General features: G+C 34.9%; 1 protein-coding gene across 4 annotated transcripts in view; it reads right to left on the minus strand.

Annotated features, from left to right (window-relative positions):
• The window catches only part of LOC136028300 (ATP-binding cassette sub-family C member Sur-like), a 234735-nt gene that overhangs the window by 134280 nt on the left and 88322 nt on the right, over positions 1-12133 (minus strand). For all 4 annotated transcript variants that reach the window (XM_065706058.1, XM_065706059.1, XM_065706061.1 and 1 more), the window contains 3 exons: positions 6462-6617; positions 4536-4673; positions 1871-2033 (listed from right to left, as the gene is read on the minus strand). In XM_065706058.1, the coding sequence (XP_065562130.1) occupies positions 1871-2033; positions 4536-4673; positions 6462-6617 (457 nt within the window). The remainder of the gene's footprint in view (positions 1-1870; positions 2034-4535; positions 4674-6461; positions 6618-12133) is intronic.

A 12133-nucleotide genomic window follows, 5' to 3' on the forward strand; every position in this document is an offset into this window, starting at 1 on the left:
ATCCCTGAATTTTTATCTGTTACCAGAACTTAGTTAAATTTGTTATTAGTTAAGTTTGTTATTACACTTATTGATTAACGGATTGGTTAAGTTACGTCTTCGGTTTCAAACATGCTTTGAAAGATTCAATTTTATCAGCTTTTTAATTTTTTTTTGTGTACACATTTAATTTTTGCTAGAAATTGATATTTTATATTTTTTCAGAGATTTTCAAAAGAAATAAAGCTCTTCGAAGTCCTTACGCATGGACATGGGATCAAAATAAAAAAAAAACCCACTTATTTAGGCCAAATATAAAGTTCCCTCAGATATGATGCAACCAAAGACAGCATTATCACCAGTTATTAAATTTATCTTTCTAATTCAGAAACTTTCAAATTCCAAAGAAATACCACCCCTAGCCTCTTGCGTCTTTTAAACGGATTTTAAAAGTAAAACGAAACCTCATTGCAAGTTATATTATGTCATTTAATTATTAAAGTGTCATTAATTTTATTTGCACTGCTGTCATTTGAGCTAGAAATACATCAAAGAAAAAATTGATCAGGCTGAAATAAAGAACCGTATAACTGCGTAAAAGTGTGTAGAATGGAAATCTTCAAAAATAAATAAAACCTGAATTTATGTTCTTTAATTACATATTTAGGTTAACTTAGGTTTTTACTCAAGGTTATAATTAAGACGCACCATTAGCCTTTCTGTTACCTTGGTGGTCAACTGAGTTAGGAATTCTGTAGAAGGCCAAAATTAATCAGGAATTTACTATATTTTTTTGCTTTTTTCTTTTGAAGCTCAAAACCTGAAAATGTTTTATTTGTTTAATTTTCAAGTCAGTCTTAATTCTTTTATTTTTCTGAAGAAATTATTCATTCGTAGGCATATTTTAAATAGAAAATTCTTTTTAAATGTTTTAAACACAGTTTTCAGAGACAAAAAACAATTTTTAAACCAAAATGAGCCATAAAACAGGAACAAAATTTGCATTTCCCATCCCCCTTACACTCCCCAAAAGCATTAGTGTTATTTGTACTTAAATAGAAAACTAAAGAAACTGCTTCGAAAACTGCCCACTGAATGTCTAGGAATCAGTACTTTTTTTAATTACATTTAAATAAAATAGTAAAATAAAATAGTAAAATAATTTATAATCTTGGATGCAGTTGTATATAGCTGTGCTGTTGCTATAAAGGATTTTGCCTTGAGAGACTCCCTTTTTAACCATAATGATAAAAGCCAGATTGGCTATTTCAATTGCCTGACTTCTTCTTATAAAAGAACGACAGCCAGATGGTTGAGCACTGGCGTGGAAAAGCTTTCACCCTGAAAGGCTCTGATCCAGGTGACGTGCACGGTGGACAGCCCGCCAAGGAGTGCATCGAATTAAAACATGTTTTTATTCAAAGGAATTTGTGTTCTATGACTTGATAAGCTTTTTGATTTGCTATGGAATTTTTTTTAATACAATATATTTTTTATCTGTTTGCTGGAAACAAAACAGACTGCTTCAAGATTTCAAATTTCTCCATTAAAAAACTTAATTAATCACCAATTATCTAAACTTCTTATTTATCTTATTTATCATAATTGGCAAATTCGATCTTTGAAATTTTAATAATTAAATAGTTATTGGTGGTAGAAGTTGTTGGCCCTTGCAAGAAACATTCGAGATAAATCCATAAAATAAGAAGCCTCCTTTAGGATTCCCACAAGGGAAGAGGCTTCACGAAGAGGAAAGGTGATTTATCCACCTTCAATCCATTGAGAAAATTTATGTGGGAGCCCCTGAGCTCACTTTTACTTATGCTCAAATGGTGATAGATTTTTAACACATTTTTGAGGGAACAATATAAAGAATATAAACCCAACTTACACAAAATAGCCCAATAAAACGAATCTCTATTTAGGATTTTTAGCTCTGAGTCCCTTGCACTTTTAATTTGATTTTCCACAAGACATTCACTCGCTTGAAGTTTCACAGTCTTAACATATGTTAAAAAGTCAACGATCCTCTTCAAGCGCTTGTCAGTTGCCTCCTGAAAGAAAACGACGGTACAAAATAGAAAATATCGTAACACACCATGGAACATCGTAAAACATCATAAACACCGTTAAACGGTGGTCTTCTAAGGCCTAAACGGTGGTCATCATAAAACCGTATGACCATAAGTTTAAAGACCTCTATGCAAAATTCGTAAAACATCGTAAAAAATCGTAAAACATCATAAACACCGTTAAGCGTGGTAATACATTTTATTAGTGCCACCTTCATACATGCTGAAATTTTCTTTAAAATCCTTACGTATTTCTGAAAGTCATAAATATCTGTCAAATGCTTGTCAGTCCCCTCCTCAAAGGAACAATGGTACGGAATATGAAAGGAAATTGACAGAATTATCATCTTTGTATTTGTTTTAAAATATGCAAAAGTAAAGTTTAGGCCTTAGAAGACCAACATAAACATTACAAAAATATATTAAATATATACATATTATCATAAAATAGCCAGTTTTAAGTTAAACTACATACAAAAGAACCTGAAATACTACTACTATAACTAATACTAACAACGCATGCTCCTCCCACATTTCAATCTATTCAAAGCCTCCCTTTTACACCCTCCCAGGAAGTTCCCATTTCCTTTGAAACTTTCTTTATGACGTCCTCCCACCCAAGACGAGGACAGCCTGCTTTTCGTTCAGCCTTTGACGGTTGTCCGATAAGGACATCTTCGGCAATATGTCACCCTAAATACGTTCTGAGTGCATGACGTATGAACACAAAGAAAGGAAATAATAAATGAAAAGAGAAAAATCCAATAGGTTAAAAACGAGGATTTTATCAGCCAGTAGCAAAATATGAAAAAACAAGGAAATATCAAACAGTTCGTGGTAACGAACTGTAGTAAGGAGCGACCCGGCTCAATAGTAACCAAAACTCTAAAAAATGGAATTTTGATACCAATAGTTACATCAAAAAAATCGCATTTTAATACTGATTTTAAATATATAAGTTTCATCAAGATTAGTTATACCCATCAAAAGTTACGAGCCCGAGAAAATTTGCCTCATTTTAGAAAATAGGGAGAAACACCCTCTAAAGGTCGTACAATCTTAACAAAAATAACACCATCAGATTCAGCGTATCAGAGAACCTTATTGTAGAAGTTTCAATCTCATATCTACAAAAATGTGGAATTTCGCATTTTTTGCCAGAAGACAGATCACGGATGCGTGTTTGTTTTTTTGTTTTTGTTTTTTTGTTTTTTTCCCAGGGGAGATCGTATCGACTGAGTGGTCCTAGAATGTCGTGAGAGTGCTCATTCTAATGGAAATTAAAAGTTCTAGTGCCCTTTTTAAGTGACCAAAAAATTGGAGGGCACCTAGGCCCCCTCCCACGCTCATTTTTTCATAAAAGTCACCGGATAAAAATTCTGAGATAGCCATTTTATTCACCACAGTCGAAAAACCTAATAACTATGTCTTTAGGGACGACTTACTCACCCATTGACTTAAAAGCCATTGACCATTTTGACTTAAAAGCTATCATCAATGAAGTGTTAATGTGAAGTAAAGGGGGCTGTGAAGGTGCACAGTAATACATTGGGCGTTGGAAGGGTGTCAGGTCACCCTCCAATTATTTTTCGCTCCTCTAAAGGGTACGAGGTTAACAGTTAATTAATTTTAAACTAACTATAATTAAAATCTAATTAATTAGTGACTGAATAAACCCTTCGCCGGGTTTCTACACCCATAGTTTCAAAACAATGACCTTTGTGGGAAAAAAACAACGTATCGCTCTTTTCTAAGTTTAAGTAGTGCTGTTGGCTACAAAAATTACCTAGTTACCAGTAGCAAAGGATAATCATTACAAAAAATCATTAGATATTAACTGGTTAAGAGGGTTAGCCTCTACAACGGAAGAATATTTTCCAGGGACAACATTGCTTCATATGACAAAACCCGACCAATGCTCTTGCCCTTATCATCAGCAAAGGCAGCAGTAATCTTTAAAGATATCTGGACCCTGTACTATCTAGCTACTAGAACTTCATTTCCAGTAGGGTTCGAGCTATGGAGGCAGGCTACAAGAGCATTCGAGCTATGGATCTGCAAATAGATCGTAATTGTCTGGAGTCAACTAAGATATATTTTTTTTTTTTTATTTAAATAGGATAAAGATCGAGTTCACTTTTCGTATTCCTTTGGTTAACAGTTCCTGTGTTATTTTTAATTTTTTAATTTACTAATATGAATCACTGGAATTTTTTGGGGAGAGGGGATGCATATCATAGAAGGGTATCGTAGCATAAAAACAAGGAAAATGTATGGAAAATATAATATAAGTTTTAAAAGTAGCGATATGGTGAGAGAGCAGGGGGGATCAGTTGGGGGTACAAGTTGGGTAGCACTGATTCTGTAAACTACTGTTTGAATTGATCAGAACTACTTTAGCAAAGCTACAATATCGATCAAGACTGAATCAGGAGCTCAATGTCCTAACCACTGTTATAAAGAAAAAAAAACTGATATACTCACCATTAGCACACTACTGATAGAGCTCATTTTCTTCATTACGAACAACTGACCGGGAAGAAGTAGTAAAATGGCACCAATTGTTCCGTAGACAGCACTTGTTCCTAGCTTTATGTAAAGAAGGAAAATGATCAAAGCCACCTATGAAGAAACGTGAGTAAGAAACCGAAGCAAGAATGTAGGTAAGAAACTGAAACAGATTCAGTTTAAGTAAGAAACAGAAAGGACAGCAAAATTGTTGCTATTGGATAATTCAAAATTGAAATTTTTATTTCCTTTTTTAAAACCTACTGTGCCTACTTTATAATTGCCCTCTTGAGATTACATCGTGAAAAGAAAAGACATCTTGAAATTGAGCAGACCCTGGTTGAAACTATCTTCAAGTGAAAATTAACTTTTAAGTGACAGCAAAACATACATTTGATTTTAATTCATTGATTTCCTAATGCATAATTAAATGTTATTGTGGTGAATAAACACACACCAATGCTTATGAACCAAGGTCCATTCTATTCTAACCTTTGGTTCTTAAATATTTTTTTTTCTACCGGAAATCTTTAAAGATTTTTTATGCAGCAGAGGTTCCCTTAGCATGGGTTCACTCATATGAGTGACTCGTATAACGTCTAATTTTATGAGCAACTCATAGAAAGACAATGACAATATTTGCAGGAGATAAAAAAAATTGGAGGAATAAGATAAAAAAAAGTCCAGTGAGGTAAAAGCTTGAAAACTTTTTTTTTTAAGATTCAAATCTTCATACATTCTTCTAGCATAAGAACATACAGTTTCTGTTTCACATTTATTGTCTTGCACCTAAAGGGTATAGGGATGCATTATCCCCATCCTTTTTGGGTATCGATGTCTCCAAATACTGAAGAGTTATTAATCTATTCTACAAATATCGACGATTTCACTCGATATTGTTTAGTAAGATTTGAAGGTGAAAGATTTAAACTCTAAACTGTAGTATCATTTATTCTAATTTGAAAGTTTTTTAGAATATCGATATAAGATTTAACAATAAATCTAATTTTTAGGGTTTATTTATTTACAGACCATAGGATCTAGATAAACCCATTTAACGCGTAGTATGTGAAAATAAAAAAAATCACCTCTTTGGTAAAATAGTAAAAATAATACTAAAAATTATGATAATGCATATAATGATAAAGTAAATAAAAACTTATAAGTTATCAGTTTGATGTCACTTTCTCTCCCCTTTGCCTCAAATAACGAACTGAACCCTGAACATCTATGTGGAAAAATCAATATAGCTGACTTTAACCTTTAGGCAGATAAGGTAGATAAGCAGATAAGGCAGATAAGGTAGATAAGGCAGATAAGGCAGTAAGGTAGTAAGGGATACTCAGCAGAACATACCTAAAAAATTTTAATGACGACAAAATTCAAAAAGAAAAAGCAAATACCAAAGAGGGTAAGTACATGCATCTTTGCAAAGAATAAGTGACTAAAATATTAGTATGACAGAGAAGTTGTTAGAACAGTTCGAGTTGAACGGGATAGCCCACAGATAGTGAATGTTCAAACTTAATGAAGAATGTCTGCAGTCTGAAATTAGAAAAAGAAGTAAAATCTTCCAATAGAAACATATAAAGTACATATTAACATAAAGAATGCATATCAACATACACGCGTAAACATAGAGAAACATATGAAAACGTGTAAAGATGTAAAATTTATAAACAAATCTTACTTCTTTATTTCACTGAGTTAGTGAATAAGATATCAAATATTAAAGGATTCACAACAATAGCATGCATTGAACGTGATAACCCACAGACAGTGAATGCTTATAAACGAAAAACAAGGTTAAGTGTCCAGTTTAAAAACTGGAAAAACATCGTTGTTAGCGACTAAGCTAGCGCTAGCGTTGTTAGCAACAGAAAGACCATAACAATAATCTACCTTGAAAGGAATAGCCCAAAGATAATGGATATTCCAAATGAATGACATAACATTGTTTGTGTCACCGATTAGAATATTTTCTGGATTTCCAAGACATTCATCTTCAACTGGCTCTGCTGCGTAATGAATCTTCAAAGATTTCCGGTATAAGAGAACCTGTAAAATAATAATATATTTAAGACCCAAAGGTTAGAATAGACTGAACTATGTGTATTCACTATAATAGCTTTGACCTTAGTTCATAAAAAATTGACTATATTTATTCACTACAATAACATTTAAATATACATTAGGACATCAATAAATTAAAATTAAATTAAAATATCCAACGGCAGTAAACTCTCAAGTTTAATACTGTTAAAAGCAAACCAATATTTAGCAATATAAGCGTCAACTTAAAACTTGAAATTAAAAAAAAAATCTTTTTCGCATGCTGAATAATGGCCTGCATTGCACAAATGCCAATTTTCTGATTCAATGGCTTTGTCTGGGAGTGCAATGTGTGCAAACATAATGAACTCAGTAAAAAAAAGAAAAATTCAAATTTTGCATTTGGCTTACAGATTAGATTCTAATCATTTGCTGCAATAACTGCTAAGTAGGGATTTCCCAGGCCAATCAGCACGTACCCAAGAGGGGATAAGGGAACACTACAGATATGTAAGGTATCTCCATAGGAAGTGCGGACCAAGGGAACCCCTGTTCCTGAGGGTTCATAATAGAAACTGAGCCACGCTCACCCAGGGAAAGTAAAACAGTTCAAAATAGGGATGATACCTTTTTATTGACAATGAAATATAAAATTATTTAACTGGATATTTCGAACACATATACAGTGTTCATCATCAGCAGTAAAACAGTCTTACTCAGCAGTGAGTTTTACTGCTGATGATGAACACTGTATATGTGTTCGAAATATCCAGTTAAATAATTTTATATTTCACTGTCAATTTTATATTTCACGAGGATCCTTTATAGGAGGGCAACTGGAGCAGGGCGTAAGATCTAGATCTATGGAAAAAAGCGTCTGCCAAGTGTTGCCTCAACCCTTTTGGGGTACCTGCAAGACTAGGGATCTTGCGGACAACTCTAATCCCATTTAAGGAGTGGCATCCCCCGAGGAAATTGTAGCTTAGTAAACAACACAGAAGTCACACGGGATTCTAGTTAATGAATACTTCTTCTTGGCTTGGTCTGTTTTGGTGGGGGTTTTCGGGCTGAAAAACCGCTTCCTAGCTAATTATCTATTATGAGTGGCCTCACATAGTTACATAATGTTTGTAGGTATGAATATATAATGAGCCGGAGGTAATAGGCCTGAGGTTGTCTATGCAGTATTTCAACTCTAGTTGACAGAAAAGCACCGACAAGTGCTGAAAACCCTGTTGTGACCAAGATGGGGGCAGGATTGCATAAAGCATCCATTCGACTTGGGGGTCCCAGGAATTTATTGCTGTCCAGTAGCCGGCTTACGCGCTTTGGTGTAGACCTCAGAAAATGCATTGGTCTTCGTCCTGCACTGGTTCTGTGACCATTGGTTTTCTTGAGGTGAAAACAACTTCAATGATATAAAGAATATGAAAATTGCATTATTTGCTGATGACACTTTAACTATCAGCACTGTAACAACAAAAGAATCACTCCTGACATCGATGAAAAAAGTGGATAGGTTATGTTCTTGAACCAGAAGGCATCACCACTTCCCCCTTCCAGACGTTGAGTAAAATTTGGAAAAATTGTCTGACAAGTGGATAAAAATTTTGGAAACGGGTCTTTGCCTCAAATTGGATCTTAAAATGAGTCTTAGGTTCCTAATTTCACTCTTTTCACACTTGTATGTCCAATAAGATTGTATAACTATACGGATTGGAAAAAATAAAGAAAAATCCTTTCTTGGATTTCAACTCAAATTCTGAACTAGTACTTTACCGAGACCTCTAGTTAATGAGAAAAAATTCTAAACCTAGCTTATTTATTATACTTTTTATTATTTAAAAGAGATAAAGGACCTGACCAGAGAATATTGAAAACTCTGTAAGTGAAAGGGTAGGAGAGAGATATTTGATAACACCTTCGATACCCTAATTTAGACTGTATATACCATTCCAAAAAAATCCAGGCAGCTTGTAGTAAATTTTCCAGTTCATGAAAACTTAGTAAGACGTTTCACAACACCCTTGAAAAGCACCACTTTTCTCTGCTTTTGCACCATTTTGCACAACTTTACCGCGTATTTTTAGGGGGATCAGGTCTCCAGTTCAACCCCTCTCGTATCAGTAGCATATCCGGAGGACATCCCTTTTTCCCTTGTTACATTCTGACTCTAACACCGTTTCACCCAAGCTAAAACCTATGATTATAACAAAATTATCTCACAGTGAAAGTAGTCACTTAGTAAAGTAAAGTTGCGACAAAACAATTTGGTTTTTGCACTTTTTTTAAGTTAATTTAGAAAGAAAGAAATGAGAACATCAATATAGAACTTTCACTATATTAAAAAAAAAATAATAATAATAATTAAGTCAAACTCGGTTCATTACAAACAGATTGCCATAAAAAGGTGTAATGTTTTAATTTTTTTAAACCAGTATTATGCAAGGGATTTAAATCTGCAGGAGGTACAAATGTCCCGTGATCCCTTCAGTCCCTTTTCCCCTTACCTTCATCACCAGCTTTCAGCAGAAAGGCAGGTAGGTTGTACCTTATTTAAACTGAAGTGGGCAAGGATTATCGGTGCTAAACTAATTTTGTTTCAATGACATGGTGCAAAAACACTTCAAATCCTGACTTAATGGAAAAATCAGTCGGAGCTGTGGACTGAATTGGTGGACATCAGAAAGTTTGCCTATTTCCACTTTGTTTGGACTAGAACCACACCAGGCTTTTCAATATGCATGATTCGTGAAAAAAAGCGGTCAAATAGTTCTTCCAATGACCCTTAATCACCACCCATCTCTATTTTAAATTTATTCAAAAACTTATGAATATTTTACCTTTTTTTGACTTTGTGATTGGAAGCACAGAGTTGGTCTGTGACCCCCCTTCCATCCACCCCTTCAGCAAAAAGTCCTCCCTAGAAAGATAGGAAGTTTTTTTTACCTGATCGGCTTGAAAGTTATAGGATGATTAGGCCTATCTTTTTTCAATGAGACAATCTGTGACCCCCCCCCCATCCACCCCTTCAGCAACAAGTCCTCACTAGAAAGGTAGGAGGTTTGTTTTACCTGATCGGCTTGAAAGTTATAGGATGATTAGGCCTATCTTTTTTCAATGAGACAATCTGTGACCCCCTCCCCCATCCACCCCTTCAGCAACAAGTCCTCACTAGAAAGGTAGGAAGTTTTTTTTACCTGATCGGCTTGAAAGTTATAGGATGATTAGGCCTATCTTTTTTCAATGAGACAATCTGTGACCCCCTCCCCCATCCACCCCTTCAGCAACAAGTCCTCACTAGAAAGGTAGGAAGTTTTTTTTACCTGATCGGCTTGAAAGTTATAGGATGATTAGGCCTATCTTTTTTCAATGAGACAATCTGTGACCCCCCTCCATCCACCCCTTCAGCAACAAGTCCTTACTAGAAAGGTAGGAAGTTTTTTTTACCTGATCGGCTTGAAAGTTATAGGATGATTAGGCCTATCTTTTTTCAATGAGACAATCTGTGACCCCCTCCCCCATCCACCCCTTCAGCAATAAGTCCTCACTAGAAAGGTAGGAAGTTTTTTTTACCTGATCGGCTTGAAAGTTATAGGATGATTAGGCCTATCTTTTTTCAATGAGACAAATTAATGTTACAAGGATGGGGGGGGGGGTAGCCTGAATAAAACGCGACATCCCTTGCTAAGTCAACGGTTCTGCTTTTACTCAGATTAATGTGTTGCTTATATATTTTATTGGTTCGGTTATAACTTTATATTTATCGTTTCTAACCGGGGTGATAAAACGAGCATAACGACCTAAGGTTTCTAAGCCAGAGACTGTTTATGCATTAGGTCAACACTTTTTGAACATTTTTTGCCACATTGGCATCAGGTAACTTTTTGCTGTGACGAGATGCGATAAGTAGTAGATGTAATTATCTATTTTCTTAGTTTTGAAAGAAAGATGGGTCTATTAATATATATAAACAAAACAAAACAAGCAAACGGCCCGAAGCAAAGCTTGTTTGGGCTAACAACCCCAGTACACATACAAATAAAACAATACGAAAAAGGAGAGTAAAATTAAAAAGTTTGATTGATTATTATGGGTAGATTTTTGATTTCTTAAGGTCTTAAACTATACAAGAACGTCACAATGGCTTGTGGTACTGACGAAGTCATTATTACTTGTATTAAGGTATTATCCCCCTTTATACGGGTAGTTCTGATGAATGCTGTTATAGGAAACAGGGTTAAAGCTAAGGAAAAAGGCCATAGGAAACCATGGTATCAATTGGAAGCTACAACTCTCCTGAACTTCAGAATATGCAGATGATTTGAGTGTAGTAGATAAAAAGGTTAGTTAAATGAATAAATTTTTGGTGGTTTTTAGAATTAAAGGTGTACGAACAGTAAAAGTGCCAAATAGTGCAAGACATTCATTTTCAGAAAACTAAGTCACTTAGCCTAATAATAAATGAAGGTAAAAAGGTGATAATTAAGTTAAAAGCTTCACTGATGTGGGTAATATTAGTAAAATGAATGGATTAGTTTGTGAAGCAAATGAACATCTAGAGGTTTCCGTTTGATCAATATAGTGCAGTCTGTGCCAGCTACTCTGCAACTAGAAGCCACTGGGCTTCCCAGTGGAAGCCCGGGATTCCACTTCCAAAAGGATTCGAAAAGACGGGTACTCTGGTGGCTTCCGTAATGCATTGCCCAATCATTTCATTCGGTATTCTGTGATTGTGAGGGCAACGTATCTCTTGATGCCGCATATTTGTTGTATATGCGTGTTTGATGATGCGGTAATGCAGTGGATGCAGCGGTAGCGCAAAAAGTAGAATCACTGAGGTACAAGGTCATTTTCGCAGTTGAAAACAAGTTCGGAAGTATAGAGAGAAACTAAACTCAGGTAATACTAAGACTTACTTAGGGTGCTGGTGTTTTTTGTTGTTTTTTTTTCGCAGTTGAACACAAGCTAGGAAGGATAGGGAAGAACGATTGAGGCCGCAATAATGATAGTGGTCACGTATGATTCTCAAATGTGGGAGCTTCAATAGGTTTTCAATTCATGATAGAAGTTTTCAATTCAATTTTCTAAGGGGAACTGAAGGTTTTTGTTTGAATTACAGTATATGGAGCAATAAGCTATACAAAAAATGTAGCTTCATCAAGTTTTCAAGATCAACAATAAAAGAAAGGTTAGTGTACTGAGGCCCACATTTTTACAAATGAGGAACGTCAGGTTGATACAAATCGTGCATTTTAGGAAAAAAAAATTGAGGTTAAGCCAAGATTTTACCATTTTGGGTGAGGTGGAAATCAGTCATAAAAAGAATTCAATTGAAAGAAAAACTTCTCGGGAGGGAGCAACAGTCAACTCAAGTTGAGCAGAATTTATTTCATGAATGAGGTTTGCAGCTGCTCAGTCCGACCCCCTACTCTTGATACTAAATTTTTAGTAGTTTTTAACCTCCAAGATTGAATAATCTACCAAACAGAAATGTGACAAAAAGTTTATTGCTTTATCAC

This window comes from Artemia franciscana, chromosome 6, assembly GCF_032884065.1.
Source record: "Artemia franciscana chromosome 6, ASM3288406v1, whole genome shotgun sequence".
Lineage (NCBI taxonomy): Eukaryota > Metazoa > Arthropoda > Branchiopoda > Anostraca > Artemiidae > Artemia > Artemia franciscana.